The following is a 23,151-nucleotide window of genomic DNA, read 5'->3' as shown; positions in this document are numbered from 1 at the left end:
AAATAGCATTTTTTTTAAACAGGTCGAAAGACCGCGAGCTGGTCCTAATCCTGCCAATTTAAAGGCCGGGCCTAACAAATTGAAGTATTTTTAAAATTTCAGCATTGTAGGACTAGTCTTTTTAAATCTGTCAGTCCGGTAGGGTCGTTCTTGGAGGGCCTGGCCAGCCCGTATTCCTATCTTTATTTATAAACACAACTTTATATGTTTAACAGAATTTATAGATTACATTATAACAGGAGATAATTATAAAATTTAGAAATAATGTAAGATATTAGAGATAATAGAAGAAATATAAACATCCACACAAATATTATTATATTCATCACGAGGAAATGGGATCCCGCGAGAGGAGGGGAAATTCTGGGTTGCTGAAATGAGGCGCAACGGCGCCGTTTTAAAGCTGAGCAGGTGCTCATCGATTCCAGATTGCTCATCAACTGAGACTAGTCATGGTTTATCTTCTGGATTTCTTTCGCCACCATTCCTGCCTTCATTTGCTTTCTCTTGCACTGAGATTGGTTGCTCACTATATCTGGTGAGGATTCAAATTTGGCTTTTCTTATATCTGCGTCGATTCTTTTTAATTTACAATTTAATAATTTGAATATCTCTTTCCATTTCAGCTCTTTCCTGTGACTGCAAATTCGCTAAAGGATTTGCCTGCTGGTATGTGTTTTCTTTTCTTGGCCGTGTTTTCGGCTTGTATGCATCCTCTTCGGACGGCTTGATTTATGTATTTCTGCGTCAAGGAATTTCATGTTTATCATAGGCTTTTCCTGTCTATATGATTTTTGATTCGTTATGAATCAACGAAGCATCTTGTTTGGAGCAGCTTGTAGGAGTAGAAGCAGTGATAATTGGGAAGGGAAAAGGGGGGATAAAAAACTGCCAATGTGTTACCAGATCACTTGTCCGTTCCAGTATTTTAAAAATGTGTAATATTTACACTAGGTTTAGGCACCTCATAGCCATCTATTGAAGTGGATGACCACTCTTCCGCATCCTATGTTGTTAAGCTGGTATTTATGGTTTCCTCCCGTGCTTAGGTTTTTCTTTTGGTTTAAAATAGTTAAACTGATTGTATGATTATCTGGGTAGGATTTTTATGGATGAAAGTCGATGTAAAATAAACCGAGTAGAAATGTGCCTAAGTTCTTGTCAAAGGGGACCTTGGATGAAGGCTCCTTGCCTCAGCCAGCAAGAGGTGTTGAGGCTTCTTGTTGCTGTGTTGATCTTTTCTCCAAATCGTACAAAAGAGCTTGTCAATCTATCTGTAAATCTCTTACAAAGCTGGTAATCATACTGCCTCCAATCTATAACGTTTCGGTTGGATTATAGGATTCGCTTCTTTATGATATTTATTGAGGAGGAATTAGAATATTTAGAAGTTTGATCTTTTGAAGTTGTCAAGTCCAAAATTGACTTGTCATAGGAAACCTCAATAATAATCAGTTCAATTCAATGAACTCCTTCTGTTATGACTTATGACCCATTTAGTACATCGGAGAGTGAATGAAATGGGGGAAAAAAAAAAGAAATGAAAACAATGATTTTTGGATTGGAAAATGACCTTCGTGCCCTTAATTGAAAAGCAGTATAAAACAATTGGAATTAATTGCAATGATATAATGTTTTAAAGGCTAAGGTTGATACAACTGGAATGGACAGTTTCTTTCTGTCCATCTAGTCTACCTCCTCAACGTCCCTCTCTACTTGATGCCAGCAATTGTATCTTCCATACTTTTCGTCATGGTGCCAGAGTAGCTTCATCCATAGTTGGGCCAGAGGATGACTTAGTAGATTTTTGAATTTTTCTTATTTTCTATTCCAATTGATTCTCATTTTGTAACATGGTTTTTGTTTCTAACAAGTTCCATCTGCCTTGATATATTTTCCAAGTTTCATCAAAAGATGACCCACAAAAGGGGGAGAACTGATAGCCACGGAGTAGTGTCCATATCTCAATATAACGTTTTCTGATATTATCAATTGGGTGAAATTTGAGAAGTTAGATTACATCCCATTGTCTGGCTTTCTATAATTTGGTTTGATTGTGATTTCTCTAAATTTTTTTCTGGCCAACCAGTTCCTATGACCATCTCAGATGATGAGATTGACAATTATGAAAAGTGATTTGGTTCTATCGTTTGATTTGGAATGTTGTTGGGATGGCCATGTCTTTACTTTGTTTCTCTTTTTCCCTACCAAAAAAGTTGTGAATATGAAATCTCTCTCTCTCTCTCTCTCTTCTTTTTTTTTTTTTTTAAAATCTTGGTTGGAATATTAAGCTATTGTGATGTGAATGGTCTTAGAACCAAGATAGCTGGGACAAGATTGAAGGTATAACTGGACAAGAGGAGATTCAAGACCTTAAGGTGCTCTGCCATTGGGTATATTAGGGCTTTAAAGAAAATGTTGAAGGGGCTTAAACAAATGGAATTGTCAAAGAACTGTTAGAATGAGAATAGCTAATGTCAAAGGGGTTGTCATGGTTGAACATTTCTAAGAGTTGTCCTTCTAAGGAGTATTAGTTGCCTAGGCTTTCTTCAGAGAGTCATGTGTTTGTTTCTTTGAGGCTGTCAAGTATTTGTGAGATGGTGGTGTAGGAATATTAAGCTTACTCTTTAAGGACCATGTTGTAAAAGTCAAAGAATATTTACTGTTATTACATCCTTTACAATTAGGTTAAAGAAGGAAATTGGATAGCAATGAAGAAACTGTGTCAAAATATAATTTAAGAGTGTTTTAAAGGTTATTCAGATATTACTTTGTCATATTTCCCTCATCAAATATTATAATTTGGAGGTTTTGAGGCCAAGCTATTTACAACTAGGGTGCTAAGCCTGATGATTTCTCTCAGTCTAGTGTATCCTGTCCCATACTGCTTGCTGCCAGCTCTACTCCTGCCTCTGGTTTCTCTCAATTCTCACCAGTAATTGAATGTTGCTTCACCCATTAGTTATGGCCCCATTAAATGATAAATTAGATTTAAATAATCTTTCCTGTTTACTCAAGATGGAGTGGGGCTAGGCAAAACCACTCTAGTCCTGGGATTGCAAATTTCAGAGACAAAAATATCCTTATTGACAATAGATATAGGACCAGAATACCCCTATAACCATTTGACCTAAATTAAGATTACCTCTTCTATCGATCTTTATTGCCGCATTTGCTCTCTCTCTCTCTCCCCCCCCCCCATTGTGCTCGTTGTCAAAGGATGTCACATCGACACCAGTAAGTACTACAACTACTTCCTATGGCTGATTATTGTAGATTCCCTTAAAGGCTTTTTTGATGTTGGGTTTGAATTCCTCCTTCTACTCGGAATTCCAGTCTCTTCTTTGTACTTAATACTGCCTTCTTGACCCATCTATCTTTTCTGCTTCTTGTTGGTGCCGCTCATTTTTCAAAATTCGAACAACAATGTAATGCACAAAAAGGTAATTTCTTTTTAGCCCAGGGAGAAAAGAAGAGATTAACAGATATCTATATACTATTACAGTAGGAGATATAGTTATTTGGTCAGGTTTTTGAATTCTTCAAACCAATTGATTTTTTGATAATCAAGAAGTCAAAATAGAAATATGAAATGAGTTGAATTTGGAAACTCATTGGAGCATTGAACCTGGAATGGTCTGGGTGGAACGGAGTGCTAACATTGTAAATTTTCTGTTTATATGCGATGTTAAATTAGAAGCAAATTAACATTATTTCCTGCACATGCTATATATGCTGAAACTTGTATTTGAATGCTTTTGCCATAGAATCTCCCTCATTCTTCAAGAACTGTTTATTAGACTTAGAACATGTTGATTAGCTGTGCTGTACAATCATCAGATCAACTTCTTGTCAAATAATAGTTAAATAAAGAGCTATCTGGTGCAACCAATAACTATGAAACAAATATCATCCAGTTTGTTTTTATCATGTCACTTGATGTTCTTCATCCCTTTATTTGTTTAATGTGTTGATTGGGTATTGGTGATTTAATTGACCAGCCATTGCTCTTGTTTCAAGTGGGGAAAAAAGGCTAGTTGGAGAACACAAATTCATTTATCCCTGAGTTCTTCCAACTCATTTTAAAGTTCCCTCATGAAAATATGTCTCCAGGCCCTTCACATTTTTTCCTATCATGATATGAGTTACAGGCTTAGAGGAACTAATACTGAGTAAATATGAAAAAAAAAAAAAAAAAACATTGAATGCAAGCTCAATACCCATAGTCGGAGCTTAGTTTGGACAGTATAGAATCCAAAACCAAATGGGATGAATTAAAAGCCCTGTTCTTTGAAATCTTTTTTTTTTTTTTTTATTCTACTAGAGTAGGAACATCCATGTATTCCTATTAAACATATTTTTTATGCCTACGTGATTGGTTACATAGTTATGGCATCATCTGAAGAAAAGAGAGTACAATTGTGTTTGTTGTTTTGGTGGCTCAGCATGGCTAAGGCAATGCATGGGTTTTGTTTTGCTTTGGTTTGTTTGTTTGTTTTTTTTTTTTTTTAAATGTGCATGTGTGGTGGTCTTATTAAGGGCGTGATGAATAAGACATATATCTTATGAAATGGACTTTGTTGCTAAGAGATCCTGCATTTAGGAAACACAAAGCGCATATTGAAAAGGTTGATGTGATCCTGCAGTTGTACATCAGGCTTTCCTATAAAATTTGACATCAAAGCCTGAAAATTTGAACTCCATAATCCTCATTTATCCTTTATAAATGATGTTGCTATGATAGTTGGTTTAGCTAAAAATTAACATTTGTTGCTATCTAGTGTTTACTTTGAATAAATGAACTCATCTATATAACGAGAATGTTTACAAATTTCAAGGATAAGGTTGAAAAAACGAATTGGCTACCTTGAAAGCAAATATAGTCAAACAAATATGCCCTTATCCTAGGCTTGTATAAAATCTTCACATTTGTTTCCCACTACAGAGAAAGCAAAAGGACCTTTTGTGACTGGTCTACATTTGTGTGGAGTATAGCAACTGGCTAGGTAGAAGCTGGGAGGGGAATCACGTATTTTATACAAGCCTGATATGAGGGCATATTTGTTTGATTAGTATAGTATTTGCTTGTAGGGTAACTAATTCGTTTTTCAGCCTTGTCCTTGAAATTTGTAAACATTCTTGTCATGTAGACGGATTCACTTATTCACTAGATAGCAACAAATGTTAATTTTTGGCTTAATCAGTCAATCAGAGCAATGTCATCTGTAAAGGATGAATGAGGACCATAGAGTACAAACTTTCAGGCGTTGTTGTCAAATTTTATAAGAAAGCTTTATGAACAGTTGCAGGATCACATCAACCTCTTTAATATGCACCTTCTTGTGTTTCCTAGCTGCAGGATCTAGATTATCGAAGTGAATAAGCAAATTCCTGAACTGTGTTTGGTGCATGTGTACTAGTGAGCTGAACACAAATAGACCTGAGATTGACAGAAAAAGCTGCAGAATCCATGACAATGACATCAGAAAATGTGGAGGAAGAAGTAGGAAGAGTGGTAGATGATGCAAAAGAATTGCAGGACTTGGTCACAACTCACATCTCAAAGACTTCAATTGAAGAGCAATCTCTCCGCCAGCGTGCACTATCTCTTAATGACTCTATTAAACGTTTGCGCTCCTTGCTTGATTCACTTCTCTCTCAAAAGCTATTGGACCCCAAGGTGGCAGACAAGGTAAAATTGTATTTCATTAATAGTAGAAAAAATCAATTTAATTTTTTATATCAATTCTCCTTCTTTAGATACCTTGAAATGCGTAATTCTTGATGTGGACCCAATAAGAACTTGTCCTAGAAAACCCATAAATTGCAAATTGAGGAAGCAATTAAGAAATAAGATAACAAGAATAAGAAAGGGACAGGTGATCTTGAAACAAGAAACCCAATGAATATGTGTTCTAGAAAACACTAAATATATGAAACTCAGCACCGAAAGGAAACAATAGCTCAAGGACTCCAAGTATAACAAGCACCAGAGTAGATCACTCTCTTGTGCCATCTAGTATTCTATCAAGAATATATAACTAACAAGTAAATACTTGTTAATTTTTTTTTTTAATTCATAATTCCATAATTGATCTCCCAAAATAGCATACATAGAAGGAATATTTATAACCCAATAAACTGATCCTGACTAGAACTCTTAACTCACTAAGACTTTTCTAAAAATATTAGTTTACAAGCCCAAAAAGATCAGGATAGATAATGGTGAATATGGTTAAAGGATAAATAGAAATATTGGGAATATTTTTAATTAGATTATTTAGATAATCTAATTAGTGTGAAATGGTTTAATAGATAATGAATTAATTAATGAAGGGTAGTAAGAATATGGAAGAATATTAGATTATTTAAAGTAATCTAATTTATGAATGGATAAGGGTTGACAGTTATTAAAGATATTTTAAATTTGTGTAAATCAAATCATGGAAAACAATATAATTATAGGGATATAGAATAAAGGAATGAAAGATGCTTTGATTTATATGTAGATAAAGTATGGGTTTTTAAACTAAAAGATTAAACACATAATAAATAAACCCTAATATGCCATTAATGATTAAATGGCATCTAAACACTAATTAATGACTCTTGGCTCATGACCTTATTAAAAAAAAAATTACAAAATAAATTTAATGGAAAATTTAATGACTTGCGCAAAATAAATAGATTTTAGCTAGATTGATCTTCAAATAATGCATCTTGGGTCTAAATATGCAAGACCATGGTCTAAATTGCCTTGAAATTGCCCTATAGGTTTGCATCAATTCTTTTGGATTTTTTGTTATTCTAAATATATAATTTGATTACATGGTCAGCTAAAGTACTTCAACAGTAACAACAAGATTTATCTTACTAGGTAGGGTTGACTATATGGATTGCATAACATTATTGTTCTATATCAACAACTAAATCGTTAGATAGGTTATTGACCAAAGGGTCTTGTTCAATGATGTCATTGAGTATTGTCCTTGGTCTTCCTTTGCCAATTTTTAAAGGACTCCAAACTATCTGATATACCCTCTCTACTGGCGCCTCCAATGGTCTTCTCTGCACATGTCCATATCATTTAAAATGACTTTAACCATTTTCTTTTCAATAGGCGCCACACGTACTCTTCCTATAATACTCCTCTGGTCCTACGAAAGGGGTCTTATATTTAGGACTGGAAGAATATTATCATTTTGAATTTTATTTTTTCTGATATGACCATCCGTTTATCTTAACATCTTATTTCTGCTACCTTGACTTTATGCTCTTGTTTCCCTTTAGAGCCCAACGTTCACGACCATATAACATAGCTAGTCTTATAGGTTCCGTTTGATACGAAGCATTGAAAATGAGGGATAAGAACTGGGATCGTAATTGAAAAAAATCATTAAAAAAGTATTTAGTATGATTAATTGCTTGTTACATAGGATTAAGCAAAACCATGAAGGTGGGATTTGAACTTTGACTCTTGAGGAATGATTTGATCTCCTATCTTAACCTCCAAATCACTACTGACTTGCCTCCCACCAAAATTGCAATGCATATATTTTATTTTGCTCCTGCTTAGGCGAAAACTTGTCAACTCCAAGGGCCTCCATAATTCCAATGTAGAGTTAACCTCTTCTCTTGATTCAGTCATGAGAACTATATTATCAGCGAAAAGCATGCACTTAGGGATTTCTTCTTGAATAAGCTTAGTTAAAACATATAGAATTAGGTTAAACACGTAAGAGCTCAGAAAAGATCTCTAGTATGGGTCAATCTTAATAAGAAAGTCTTTTATTTCACCTCTAGACGTTCTTACACTAATAGTTCTCCCTCATACATATCTTATATGGCTTTAGTATAGGCAACCCGCACATCTTTCTCTTCCAAAGCTTTCCAAAGTGCTAATTTCTTGATTTTATATAGACCTCCCTTACTCTATTTGAATATGCTATAACTCTAGTTTTAAAAAATTATGATACAATCATTAAAACACAAGTTAGATAATGGTTAACTCTTTGTGAAAACCAAAAGAATACTCCTAAATGAGGTGTTAATAAGAGTGGGAGGCTTACAACCTCTGCAAGGCTTCTCTATAGGTCTTCCCTGCAATGCCACTCTCATTGCCTTACAATGCAAGGCTCTAAAGCTTTGCTTCAACCATTTACCATTAGCTAGCCCCTTTCTGAAGGTACATATCCCTTGCCACTCAAATGCCCTGCTTCATATTTTCAAGTATGCTGTCTCTCCAGCACCATGAGAACCAGATGCAACCTATTTTGGGTTTCAAAATTGAGGTGAGACAGTTTATTATATCTATCATGGAAGATTAGACCATAATTGTGTTGTAAATGAGACTACTTTCTCTAATACTTATATCAAATTTTGGGTGGATCAAGCTATTTCACCTTGAGTTTGCAACTTCTTTCTTAACATATTTTTAACACGTTGTCTGAGGATTAAACTATAACTCAAGTTCTTGGAGGTGGTAATCGGTCTTCATCTTTACCTTCTGGTCAATCGTGGATCTCAATCATAAAACCCTTTAGAATTGTTGAACAGAAGAGGAGCCGGAACAAGAGAAGGTGATTTAAGAGAATATAGGGTAGCATGAATATGGGCTATGTCTTGGAGTAAAATGAAAGGCCACCATGATTCAAAATTGAAATTTCACATCTGGTAAAAATAAAATGAAATATAATCTTATAAAAGATTTTAAATAACTTGATTGGGTTTTTTTTTTGGTAGGTTGCAGGAGTCAAGGGGTAGTTTTGTGTAATAATATTAAAAATTAGAGGGTTTGAAGTATATAAAATCTCTTAATAGCTTGGTCCCAATTTATTGATACCCTTATATGCTTTCTGATCCATTGTTATTATCTTTTTTCTTCTTTTCCTTTTTACAGTTGGATGAAGAATTACAAAGGGCGAAATGCATCATGGCAGATGGTGATGCTGCTTCACTTCTTCCCGGCAATGTGCAAGGTTCTTTTTTCTCTTATCCTTCTCATGAACTTGTGAGCTTTATGCCTCTTACAGAATTTTTGTAGCACAATACCATCTCTTGCTGATATCCAATCCTTTAGGACGATTTTTGAGGATGTTTCTGGGCCCTATTAACGTGCGTGCCTCTCGGAAGGATGTCCAGCTGAAGGTTAAGGAGGAGTACAACAGTTATAAAGTATAAATCCTCAGCTACATCTTCCTTTCCATATGACTTTTCCTCTACCTCAAGTACAAAGTGTCTGCCGTAATCTTGCATGCTGCATCTTGGAATTGGAAATGCTTCCATTTTTATATTGCTTTATCTAGGATAAGTTTTTTGTTCGATTTGGATTTGCCCTGAACTTTTGGATGCCTCGTTAACATGTTAAAGTTTGTGTAAAAGGCTGCTGAATCGACAGTGGACTTTGGGGAAATGGGTGTCTCTAATGATCATTGCAAATTTTAATAGCTACTCCATATGCTTAGAAGTAACCATTTGGTTGACTTGAGGGAGCGTTATGGTGCTTTTATATTATGGGTCCATATTCATTTTTTTATTGGAACTGGTGCCTTCACAGTGCATACTCGTGTCACTGCATTGGTATTTTATGAGATTTCCATTTTTTCTTGTTTATTGTAAAATCTGAACAGTTGGTATGTTCCTTTTTCTCTTACGTCTTACATAGTTTTCAAGTTTTTATACTGAGGTGTTGATTTTAATTAATTTACCAAAAGTTGCCATTGCTTCTCTCATTCACATGATAATAAGATGTTCATTTAAAAGTTTGCTTATGTTTGAGATCACTATTCTTTTTGATTGCGGGTGGCTTGGTGTAATCAATTTATTCACACTACAAATCATCCTAAAGGTAGCCCGAGAATCAGCTGGACAGTTGAAGATTCTTTTGGTGCCTATATATCAATTTCGACTCTTAATCTTCTCAGGCTGAATATGCATTTCTTGATTGTTGCCCCTATTTAATTTCATGAGAACTTTCCTGATGTCATTGTAATTCTGTGTTAATCTTTGAATTAATTCTGATTAAATATGTGAATTGATGCGTGTTAAAATTTCTTTCAGATAACCAGATAAACATGTTACACTTGCATCTAGATAATGCATTCCCTGAGGTTATAAAGATTGTGAAACTTACAAGATAATTACGCATCATTCAGGATAGAACTGCCCTCCTGTTCCTTTTTTTCCCATCAGTATTGCTGATTCTTAGATCATGGGTTTGGGCTGGATGCATGCCTGCTTTCCCAGTTCAACTTTACCAGGTATTTTCTTTTAAATCCCTTCAGTTGATAATATATTGTTTTGACTTTTGCACTTCTTCACACGTTATTCCGATGGATATCATTTCCCAGGCTTGGCTGCTATTTCTTTACACTGGTTTGGCATTGCGAGAGAACATATTGAGAGTCAATGGAAGTGATATTCGTCCATGGTAATGACATAAAGCTTTTTCATCTACTGAGACTATGTAACAGAAATTTTTGGCATATAATCTAACAATCTTTATCACTCCAAGTCATTCCTGTGTTTCCTCTTTAGAGTACGTGCTTCATATTCATGAAACTTATTTGACATAAGATGGAACATCAAATGACAGCAGTGCCAAAATTAACGTACGATAGTGATAGACTCATGATTTTGTGGCCTATGACTTGGTTTATGGTTATAGATGGTTTTGATAGCCTGAAAATAGGTTAATTAAAGGTTTTTAAGACTATAGGATAACGGTGATTTGTCAACAATAATGGTATATTTGATGATTACCCAATAAGTCAGTCAAAGCTTTTTAATCAGAACTTGTGGAACTTAATCTGAGATACGGATCTGTGCATTCGGAAGTAGTCAAAAAGTTATTTATAGAGTCACTTGGGAATGATTCTGTGAACCTTAAAAGGGTCATTTTATCAGGTATATTTGTTTACTTTTGTGGTGATCAAGTGAACCATTTTGTTAAGGTGGCATATGTGAAGTTGTTCATTGATTGATCTCCTCTTAAAGTCATTGCTGATTGACATAGTCGATCCTTGATTGACTTCATGATTGTTTGCTTATTTTGTTGTTCATGGTTCAGGATCAAGGTTTACATTGTTGTGCTTGTTGTTTTTAGTTGTACGCAAGAGAGTGAGGAGAGGAAGGATAGACGTTTTGGCTGGATTTCTTCTCTCCCTTACACTAAGTCTTTACATTGGGCTTGCATATCATATGTAGTGACTTCATATGCATGGCCCGAGTAGTGGCCCTATCTCCCATGGATGACGGTTGGCTAAAACGAGGAAGGCTTTGTAGAATATTATGTATTGGTTGTAAACATTAATTATTGATTAGGATTTATTAGGCTTTATTACATTTTATTCCCCATTTGATGTGTATATATATAGGCTTTTTTTTCTCAATGTCATTAGAAAATAAGAAAAACATAATTTTCACTTCTAAATATTTCACATGGTATCAAAGTGCTAGATCAAATAGTGTACAGGGCTTTCTTGGTTTATGGGTTGCATGGGGATGTTTGTATGGTGGCTGAGGGTTTTCGTGCTTGTGATGGTAGAGGGCTTGTTGGCTCTTACTACCAGCCCAAGGATGCCTAGAAGATGCAATTGGCCAACCCCAGGAAGAGGACGCCCAATGGTGGCACATGGAGCTCCCACACACCACTATAACATAACATGCTAGCGGCCTTCCAGCAGCACGTTAGCGCATGTGAGATGATTATTCCAGCAGCATTGACTCCCTCCTCTGGCAACATGATTATTTTGGTGGATCCCAATGTCTCCCATGTCTAGGCAGCGTTTGTTTGAGTGTTCTTGGTCATGTGTTACTCATTGTATGCTATAGGTTGAGTTATGTGGGTTGGCTTCTATATACTCAATGCTATAGGAGTGATAGCATGGATAGATGTAAGCATTGGGGTTTCTAAATCTGTGCCTATTGCATTGGCGGCAAAAATGGGGACCTTTCTTCAGGCACTAAGGACATCATGGGATACAACGGTATGGATTGTTGATGTTGAAGCATCTGATTAGATGACTAGTTGTCATTAGCTATTCACACTTTACACCCCTATGGGGGGAATATTTTAAAGTAAAAATTACTGACAGTTTCTCAGCACCAGTGGCCAGCAAAGGGAGTATTCGCATTTCAGATTCTATTGTTTTAGAATCTGTTCTTCACATGCGTAAAATTGATTGTAATATGCTTTCAGTTAAGTCAATCTTCAGTGACATTCGTGATTAATTGCTGTTAATCTTCAAAAATTCTTTCTTGGTCATCCTCATTATACATATAATTGCTGGACTTCCTGCCGCTATATGATTTTAATTGGAGATAACCATTAGCCATACGACTTTCTTTGGTGATGGACATTCTGCCACATTCAACGTCATTGTTGTTATGAGCTATTGATTATCTCAGACTCAGTCCCATCATATCGGTATTTGTTTACTTGAGACATTGGTCAAATTCAATTATTTGATCATATGCTTGTTTTCAGCACCGTTTCATACCCTGGAAGGACACCTTGACATTTGAATGGTGTGTGTTGCACCAGGAAAGATAGAAAAGACAGGCTATGAACGAAGAATTCAATTTATCAACTTTATAGAATGCAAGTTCTACACCTGTTTATAAACCACAGGAGTAGTTTGAGTTGCATCAGTTGGTTACTTTTCAACTACCTGAATTACAGCTAACTAATCTTTCTGTTGCTAACTAGCTGGTTAGTTCCCATGCAGAACACTTCTAGCATATGCATGGTGAAATCTTTTGGTCCACTGGTCATAGCTTCATGAATTTTCTTTCTACCCTTTAGTCACCAATTATGGGTTTCTACTTTTCATGGTAGAAGTAGCGGTCTAGGTGAAGTAATCTCAGCAATCATTTTGGAAAATCTTCAGAGTACTAAGTTCAGGGAGGGTGGTGATTAGTTTAGGAGAAAACATTGGTACCTAAGTTTTTATGCTTAATATACTCTATTAAATTAGAACAAATGACTTCAAATTTAAAATCTAGTTAAACGTATTAATAAAAATAGTTTCTTGCAGGAATAATGATGGGTCAAAAAGAAAAAGTTCTACTTATCATAATATAATTGAAAAAAGCACATTAATAAGTTTTATTTCTTAGTTTTTCTCCTTAAATTTATAGGTAATTTTATTTTCTTGGCTACTTAACCTTTTATCCCATTGTAGGTGGATATACCATCATTACTGTGCTATGGTAATGGCCCTTGTGAGTCTCACTTGGGAGATTAAAGGACAACCTAATTGTCCACAAAAGCAGGTTAGCCCTCCTCCCATGGCTCCCCCCCCCCCCCCCCAAAAATCTATGTAAGATTGGAAGTATCAACAAAGCTTTTGCTAACGCATGCAGAGAGGGGTACAACTTTTTCTCCAGTGGGCTATGATGCAAGGAGTTGCAATGCTCTTGCAGAACAGATATCAACGACAGAGACTTTATACTCGTATTGCACTGGGAAAGGTGCTACTTTTTAATGGAAGAATTTAGTGTTTAGTTTCCTTTTCCTTGATACGTTATTTCAATATTTTACATTCAAATAATCTTTCCATTGGCCAGCTCACTCCTGTTTGTCTCTTCTAGTTACCTTCTGCTGTTATATTATTGTTGTGCTTGGGTACTTGTCTGCTGCCACGATTTTTTTCTTTTCCCTATGCTATTAATTTTGTGGTGAAACAAATTGCATCGTATGGATAGAAAATGAAATATATGATCTCATCCTTGTTTTATTCTGAATTTTAGGCTAAGAGAATGGATGTTGTTTGGGGAGAAACGGCTGGAGTTGATGGCCAACTATGGTTATTATGCCCCATACTCTTCATTTTGCAGGTAATTTGAGCAATTCTGTGATGCTGTAAAAGATGATTTATTCACTTAGTAGTAGTATAGATGCTTTGGGCCCAAAAAAAAAGGGTAGTATACATACAAAGTTTCAATCATATAGAAAGGAGTCTGCTGAGATACTAGGAATCATAATGTTGGATGTCGGCCTACTGCCACCTATGGGCCCACTTACGCTAAACCCTAATTTTCATCATGACTATTTCCTATTAATTTACTTATATCGGATCTGTAATTATTATCTCAGTTTTTATTTTCCTTGACCGTATGAGAGATTTAGGTGATTTGATTTAGATTTATTCTCTCCTCATTCTCCTTTATTTGTACTTGATTACAATCAGTAAAAGTGAGAGAACTGTTATACACAATATTTCACATAAATTCAAAATTAAAAATCAGATTCAAATCTGATCAGAGAAGGAAATAGAAATAGCTAGGGAATAATGACAATAAATAATGAAATTAGGGTTTTGCTGGGTGTGTCGCATTAACAAGTTGATATCCATCATGCCCAGCTTGCTTCTTAAGTACTTGAACTTGTCCCTATCTGATGGTTGTGAGGACGTTAGCAACTTGAGAGTTAGAGCATATGTAAACTAGGTCTATCACCTTTGATTCCATCTTCTCCATCTTCTCCTTGATAAAGAGCTTATCAATTTTCACATGTTTAGTTATGATGAATAGGATTCTGGACCATTTGGAGAGCAGCCAAACTATCACACCATACTTTGATGGGTGAATTTACTTCAATCTTCAGCTCTTTTGGCACTCGTATTAATCACATTCCCTCACATATTCCATGACTCAAGGCCCTAAGCTCATATTTGGTGCTGCTTATGGACACCACAGTTTGCTTCTTGCTTCTCCATGTTGCGAAATTTCCCCACACAAGGTTGAAGTTACTAGAAGTTGATCTTCTATCAACAAGAGATCTTTCATGGTTTGCATTGGTGTATACGATCATCTCTCTAGTTGCATTTTACATAGTCCTCTTCCAGTTGTCAATTTTAAAAATATTAGGATTGTATATATTGCTTACACGTGCTCCTCATATGGTTGTGTTGCAAATTGACTAATGACACCTACTACATAGCTTACTTTAGGCCTTGTATGGGAGAGGTAGATGAGTTTCCCAACAAGCCTCTTTTACCTCTTAGCATCTATTGGGATTTTATCCTCCTCCTGTTCTAGGTTAATGGAAGAATCCATAGGTGCTGATGTTTTAGCTCCAAACATTCCTGTTTCTTTAAACATTACGAGTAGACATCAGGGCACTATTTACAGCAAGATGTCTGTTCTTCCATTCACCAGTTTCATTTTGTCGTGGGCTATTCACGTAGCTGGTTTGGTGAAGAATCCCATTGTCCTGATGGTATTATTGTAAGGTAGAGCTTATCTATCCTCTTCTGTTGTCACATCAAAGAGGTAAAAAAGAGGTTTGGATCTGAATTTTGATCATACTGTGGAAATGGTACGTTCTTGGAATTAGAGATGTAGGAAAAGGGAGAAAGAAAGGAAAGAGGGATAGAGAGAGAAAAAGAACGAGAGGAACAAGAACGGGGGGTTACTGGATAATCCTTGAATAGTCAGTAGTACATCTCGATTTGATTCTGGGAGTAGGGTGTTCAATTTGTCCTGTCCCGGTCGTCTCGGTCCCGGGTTCGGGACGGGACGGTACAAAAAAAATTTCGGTACGAGACAAAAATGGGACGGGATGGGACGGGATGCAGGACAGGATCATCCCATCCCGGGATTTTTTTTTTTCTTTTAAAAATTATTTATTAATAATTATTATTAGATTATTTAATTTACTTATTAATAATAACTCTTACTTTTATGGTGATTTGTAGCTCTTAAGTTGTACTATTATCTCAACAAAATCTCCTTCCTCAATAAAATAACTCATAAAGTCATTATATAGTTTTTTTTTTTTTTACAGTATTATTTTTACACCTTTTTTATGCTATATAATTAAGCTTTCTACATAATATTTTTTTATAATGTTTTTATCTTTAAAAGCCCAATAAAAAATAAGTATTATAACATAAAAAAATTTATATAAAAAATTATGGTATCTTTTTTTTTAAAAAAAGGGGGAAGCGGGACTCCCGGTCTCGACGGGACGGGACACGGGACAAAAATCCCTGTCCCGTCCCTGTTCACCGGGACGGGACCAAGATAGGCCTGTCTCGGTCTCGTCCCGTCCCATGAACACCCCTATCTGGGAGAATCCTTTTATACAAGGAAATAACTAACTAATGGAAACAAATGTAATCAACAAGTTATTATCTAACTGCTACTCTAACCTATGTCAATTGACCTATCTACCCTTACTTATAGAACATGAATTACAATTACATAACAAGAAATTCATAAATGAAGGAACTAGGATGAATGTCTTTTTTTCTAGGGGTAAAAAGTTTACAACATAAAGAGGCTGGATTGGGATAATTATGCCACTGATGGAACTTGGAAAATACTTTGCTGTATTTCTATTAGAATATTCGAGGAAAAGGGAACAACTGTCTGATAGGAATAACAATAGCAATGGAACAGTGAAATACAATAGAAAATGACAATGGCTAGCTAGCTAAAAATGGAAATAAAAAACGATAGGTCCCTCCTGATTCTCCCAAACCTTCCCACATCTTTCTCATTTGCCCCCCTCTAGCACGCAACCCTAGAAAACTAAGGACCATTAGGTTGGGTATGCGATGGCCTTGGGCCCATAGTAGTCGGTAGGTTTTGTTTGGGCTTCCTTCTATTATATACCACAACAGTCTTAGGGTTGGCCTCGTCAGCCACCAAACCCTCAAGATACAATTAATAAAAATTGATCATAAAAGATAATAAAGAGATTTGATTTGATCCCATAATATTAGGGATATAAATAGAGACTAACTAGGATTTGACTAGCAGGAAATGTCCCATAGTATTGAGCTAGGCATACTATTCAATACTCCTCCTCAAGCTGGGGAATATATGTCAAGCATCCCCAATTTGGGAGTTAGTTCCTCAAATCTGATTCTTGCAAGAGGTTTTGTAAGATGTGCAACTTGAAGTTTTGTGTTGATGTTTCTAAGATTTGATGATGCCTCCTTCAATTTTCTACCTTATAAAATGTTTGTTTTTTTCCACTTGCTTTGGTTTGTCATGATGAAGAGGATTATTCACCATTTCCATGGTTGACTTACTATTACACCAAAACTGAGCTGGTGACAGATGCCAAATCTTTTATTCATTAATTAATCGCATCAACCATGCCCCTTCATATACTCCATGAGCCAATGCCCTAGCTTCAGATTCTGCACCATTTTGAGAAAGGGATAAGCTCCATTTTTGCCTTGGAAGTTGTCCATCAGGAGCTGTGGGTATCTGGAAGTGTTTTTAGGGGTAATGTCACCCCAAAAGTTGCCAAATGTCACCCAAATTTAACACCCCCAATGGTCAAACGTTAGTTGACCCCATTATGTTGATTTGGCATTCCTAGGTGGCATCCATATCACTTTTTATAAGCCACGTGGTAGGGAGTGGTCCATGTGGTAAAATTCCTTTTAGCTTCTCTTTCCTCCAGCAGCACCATTCAATTCTCTTTCTCTTTGCAGCTTCACGATAAAAATTGGGATCAAGATAAAAGTCTCTGAAGGTTCCATAAATTGGCCCCTTAATATGAACGATTCCAAAAATTCTCTCTACTTTCTATTTCATGCTCTTCAAACTCTTCATGTTCCCTTTAGTGAAAAAAAATTCTACATGTTCCTCGCTAGTCTTCGCTGAAAACGCCTCCTCCGATCTCGTTCCCTTTGTAATCGCCCCATCAAGTTTTGAAGTTCCACTTCGTATCTTTTGTTTGGCTGCCAACGTCCTCTCTTTCTCTGTGCAAATCATTGATGATAGCCTCAGATCCGAAGCTCCATGCATTCTTCGGTATAGTCTTTGGCGTTCAACGGAGAAGATGGGTACTTTCAACAAACCAACATCCTCTTCGACTAGTTGAGAGTTGAGACTATAGCTATAAATCTGAAATTAGTACACCATATATATGTTAAAGATGAGCGAGAAGATTTGAAGCTCCCCTAACCGAGACAATGAACAATGATTGAAGAGGGGTTCTTTTGTTGAATCTTGACAGTTCGATGAACCAGTGTCCTCTAGTTTAGCCCCCCCCCCTCTCTTTTATATAAAGCCCTTTTCAACTCACAATCCATGTCAGCATTAGTGGGTGAACAAGAAAGATTTAACGGTCAAAATTAACTTCTTTAATGGTGAGGGTGATATTGCTACATTTTGGCAACTTTTGGGGCGACATTGCTCCTAAAAAAACTTTTGAATATCCATAACTCCTGAGGGATAACTTCCAGAGCAAAATTGGACCTTATCCCTTTTGAGAAAGAACAGCAACCAAATTTCCCCATAGAGAAGTAAAATATCTTCAAGTGGGCCTTCTATTGTTTAATGCACCTCTATGTAAATCTCAATTCCTCTTGATCTATCCTTCTTAGAGAGTATTCCCTTTCTTGGATTAAACACCCAAAGCTCATGGATGCCAATCAAGGGTGTTTGTAGCCTGTCCCATATTATTATCAAACTGGTTGGTTTGTCCCTTATTTGGGTAGGCTCAGGCTGGCTTAACTTGGCCAAGTATGATTTGTACACTTGGTTAGCAGGCATTTGCTCAACCTTAGTAGTGACTTAATTCCTAGGTAAATAACTTGGCTGGACAGGGTATTTCCTTGGTATGGAAGTGGTCAAGACTAGAAAGGAGACCAATGCGTCCTAAAGAAAGTACACCCTTGATCTATTACCCGAGACAGGGATGCTTGGTATAAGGCTAGATGAAACGCCTACGGAAGCCTCATGCAACCTAGAGATTAAGCTAAATGATGCACTTGTAGACTTTGAATGGTACAAAAGGCTTGTCAGAGAGCTAATATACTTGATGCTTGCATCTAGATATTAGTTATTCAATTGCAGTTGTGAACCAGTTCATGCATAAACTGCAAGAGCACATGGAAATTATCTACCGTATACTGAGATATTAACCTTGGAAGAGGCATCTTCTTTGATAGTGGTGGAGCAAGGAATAGAAGTCTACATAGATGTAGACTATGAAAGATCTTTAGGGAATAGGAGATCCACCATTGGATGTTGCACGTGTAAGGGAACTTGGTTACTTGGAGAAGTAAAATGGAATTTGTTATTTCAAGAATTGTTGAATTTGAGCTTACGGCTGTGGCACTCAGGGTTTGTAAGCACATGAGTTACTTGACTACTAAAGGAATTGGAACTTCCATATGATGGCCCTATGAAGCTATGATGTGATTACAAGGCTAGCATTAAGATGACCAACAATTATGTATACCATGATAGGACAAAATATGTTGCAATTGGTAGTCATTTTATCAAGGATAAAGTGGGAGGGGTCTCATTGACCTAAACTACATATGCTTAACGGATCAATTAGTGGACGTCAATTCAGTTTAAAGGATTACGAAGCATGCTGGGAACTATTGATATCTATTCTCTAGCTTTTTCCTTTTTTTTTTTTTTTGGTTTGTTTGGGGGGGGGGGGGATGTGTGGGGGGGTTGGGAACCTAAAAGGCCAAAACTTGTTCACTCAGCTACCGTTTTGGTTCTACTTTATGTGGGAATATCCTATTGTTTATTGTACAATTTAGTATTACCATCATTATTGTTTGAGATTTTATTACCTTGTGTCTCTCAACGTACATGTTGAGATGTAGTCTGCATTTTAAAAATGAGAAAATTATTTACCCCTTAGATTCAACATGGTATCAAAGCTTCCAACTCAAGATCACAATTAGGGTTTGTAGGCTATAGGTCATATGAAGCCTTCTATTGAGTTCATTGGGGAGGTCACGTGCCTGTGCTGCTGTTGACTCTCACCATCAGCTCCACTAGAGGGAGAAGGCTCTGACTGGTCAACCCCAAAAGAATCTCAGTGAATGGTGGTGTGTGAGTTCTCTATGCTAATGAATGTCTAGCGGTGTGTGGAAGAATGTGGATGGCATAATTTGATGGTAGCCTCTTCCTCTAGCAACAATGACTAGTTTCCGACAAAACCCAGGAGTTTACCACATCTAGGCAACCAATTCTCAATGCATCTTAATCCTATGCTATCTGTGACGGGTTGTGTGCTCTATAGCTTTGCATTTGTGGGCTTGCTCATGTGGATTATGAGTCATCACTCTTGTGAAACTTTACTTCTGGTTGATGCTATAGGAGTGATATAATGGCTGCTCCTGAGCATGTCTAACCTTTTCAGCCCTATTTCTGGCATAATCTCATTTATCCGTTTTAGGAATCTGGGACTTGATTGTAACCTTGGATCTGCTTAGACACCAGGTAGCAGCTGAGTTTTTAAATTTTTGTACTGCACGCTTAAAACACTAGAGGATAAAAGCTGTTTTTCAGCAGGATTAAAGTTGACTTATTTTTCACAAGCTGGACATGATCTAAGCAATGCTGGCATGGATACAGGTACAAGATACAGCATAATACTGATTCCGCGGCAGTAATTAAAACACCTTAAAGTATCATATTATGTATAGTACAAGTGCCAATATGACTGTTGTTAAGTATCAGTGTCTCATGGTGCGGATGCTCCAACCCGGAGTGTCTTATAATTTAGTGTTGGGTTTATGTTCCCCTGGTGCTACTAGAGGACAGGTAGAATAGCATGAACTGCTTCCCAGGGCTATTAAGGGACGGGTAGAATGTACTACTTGAACTGCTCCCCCGTCTGTTTATAAATATCTTGGTTTAGGAGGCTAAACAATCAAGTCAATTCCTCAAACACCTGTCCTTTTCCTTTTTCTCTCATGCTGATTCGTCTTTCATACTTTGTATCCTGGGTTAATAACCTTGTTTTAAATTGATTTTTATGTATTATTAGATCTGTTTTACTCATTTTGGTTCACAGGTTAAATATATCCCATTAATTTATTACTCTAGCATCATATATTGTTAATTTACTTTACAACTGAATTAGAAGGCAGCAGGGGAGCTTTCGACATTCATTAACTTTTTTTGTGCTTCTATTTTGATCTAGGGATTTGAGGCATATGTTGGATTATTGTTGCTCAGAACCGCATTTGTTGGGGTTGTCTCTGAGTGGCAGGTACTTGCCATACTATCTTATTTTACTTCATAACAGTGCCTTTTATTTTGTACCTCAAATTATATTCAGTTAAATTGTATGTATATGGAATGACAGAATGTTCTTCGGCAGGTAATATTTTGCGGTGGCCTACTGGTTTTAATGGCTGTTGGGAACTTTGCAAATACAGTGCAGACGCTAATGGCGAAGTCAAGATTTAAGGCAAAGATGAGAAGAAGCAAGAGCAAGCAGGAACTGGATTAAGCATTATTCTGGCTCCTAGAGCTACGTATATCAGTTTTGTCAGTGTTGACCACAATTAAGCTAGTGATTATTTTGGCCTGCTGTAGCATTCGCATGCAATGAATCTGATCACAATAAGCATGAATTCCGATTAAAATGATATTGTCCTGTAATTTGCCTTCCAGGAGTACCTTCTTCTGTGGTGTTAGGATGATTACTGAAACTTCAGTCTCCGCCCTAATTCTGTTTATATTGAAACCGCAGAAGTCAATTTAGGAAGTAGCACCTCAGATTCTGCTGGTTTACGTTTTTCTGTTTTATTATTTTTATAAAGGAAGGTCATCTTTCTTGGTATTTTTGAATAACGTTTTTTTGTTTTTAAATCTGTCCTTGTATATGGTTACTGTGGCCCTCAAATTCAATCCGTTTGTTAGTTTATCCCTATGGCGCATAGATGGCATTGATGTGAAGTTAATGACGTGAAAAGCGTGGTTGATGATATGGCAACAAAAGACTGCATCAGCTACTTCAGTTAGGGGTGAGCAGCAGGCAGGACGAGTTAGCTCAAGGATTAACCCTTAGCTTGCTATTGCAGGTTTGGGCGGGTAATTTATTTAAAAAAAAAAAAAAAAGAGAAGAGATAGAGATAAGAAGGGGAAGGACGAGCTAGCTGATTTCATTGGCAAAAAATAAAAAACTCCCTCATCTTCATCATTCACAATCACCATGAATCAGATCTACAAAAAATGAGGGGGGAAGAAGGCATTCAAACCAAATCTTAACGATTCATTAGGTCCAAAAATCATTATTTTGACGGGTCATGTTATGAGGAGTTATGGGTTAACCCTACATTTGAAATATATAATGAAAGAGTAAATATTCACCTGCAAAAATTTGGATTTTATTGGATTTCTATGTAGGGACCAATTTGATATGGTAATAAAAGAAAAAACAAAATAAAGATTTGTTAGAACCTTATCTCGTAAGAAAACAACATTATCTATTTACATCTAGATAAGAATTGTCTATGATAGAAAAAGAATACTTATTTAGTTATATATCAAAACAAGATGTACAAATTTTCAATAAACCAATACATTAAATGAAATCCACCACAATTCAATATATTATTCATGAAGTCCATGTATATTTTATTTGAATCGTTTCATTCATGAGGAGCTATATGAGGTAAAAATCTCATGTATAGTTTTGTAGTAGAGATGGAATTGAGAAAAAACCATCAACTATGACCAATAAAAAAAAGATTTTGTAAACAACATCGAGGAAGAATGATATCCTCTCGAGGCTTTACTTTAACCCACTTGGATCACATCTAGACAAATAGAAGCGGGATGGTGAGCAATGTCATGAAATACCCACTGCGAAAATTGTAATTATAGTTTTTTTTGTCTTTTTACTTCACCATTTGCATTGAAAGAATAGAGAAAAAGGCCTACAAATTGATGTGTATTAGGAACTAGTAATCGACGATATGCCTATATTGGTGGCATTATCATTGTTGTAATCAAGGAAGTAGTACCAACTACACTGTTAGAAAGATTAAAAGTGATCAGAGCTGTAATCGTACGTGCCTGTAAAGGACTCAAACATAACAACAGTATGATAATACAATATGATGATAATGCTGTAGTTGTCATTGGTCAAGAAGAAAATCCAAAAGGAAATTGAATTTTTGATGCAGGAATTGAGACAGTTCCCCAATAAAATAGTTTCATTAGCACTCAAAGTATTATAAGATGATACTATGATATATGTATAGTATTTGAATGAAATAGATTAATTAATAGATTGATCATGTCTCACGCATATCCCTTTTCTTTTGTAATTATTATAAAAAAAATTCTAATTATTAAAAAATAAAATATTTAAAAATTCAATAATTGATAAATAAAGATAAATATTCAATATAAATATAA

General features: G+C 36.1%; 1 protein-coding gene across 1 annotated transcript; it reads left to right on the top strand.

Annotated features, from left to right (window-relative positions):
- The first annotated feature begins 426 nt into the window (after positions 1–426).
- On the top strand, positions 427–21,568 carry LOC114757238 (transmembrane protein 120 homolog). The gene is made up of 12 exons (XM_028946230.1): positions 427–538; positions 627–669; positions 5,421–5,692; positions 8,900–8,978; positions 9,080–9,174; positions 10,155–10,259; positions 10,350–10,429; positions 13,185–13,275; positions 13,366–13,473; positions 13,753–13,839; positions 20,924–20,992; positions 21,104–21,568. The coding sequence occupies exons 3-12, from the start codon at positions 5,471–5,473 to the stop codon at positions 21,233–21,235; spliced, it is 1,068 nt and encodes a 355-aa protein (XP_028802063.1). The 5' UTR covers positions 427–538; positions 627–669; positions 5,421–5,470; the 3' UTR covers positions 21,236–21,568.
- Positions 21,569–23,151: the final 1,583 nt, after the last annotated feature.

Source organism: Neltuma alba, unplaced genomic scaffold, assembly GCF_004799145.2.
Source record: "Neltuma alba isolate B1F8T4 unplaced genomic scaffold, ASM479914v2 tig00010583_pilon, whole genome shotgun sequence".
NCBI lineage: Eukaryota > Viridiplantae > Streptophyta > Magnoliopsida > Fabales > Fabaceae > Neltuma > Neltuma alba.
Note: the sequence above shows the minus strand (reverse complement) of the source record. Positions and strands in the feature narration are given on the sequence as shown.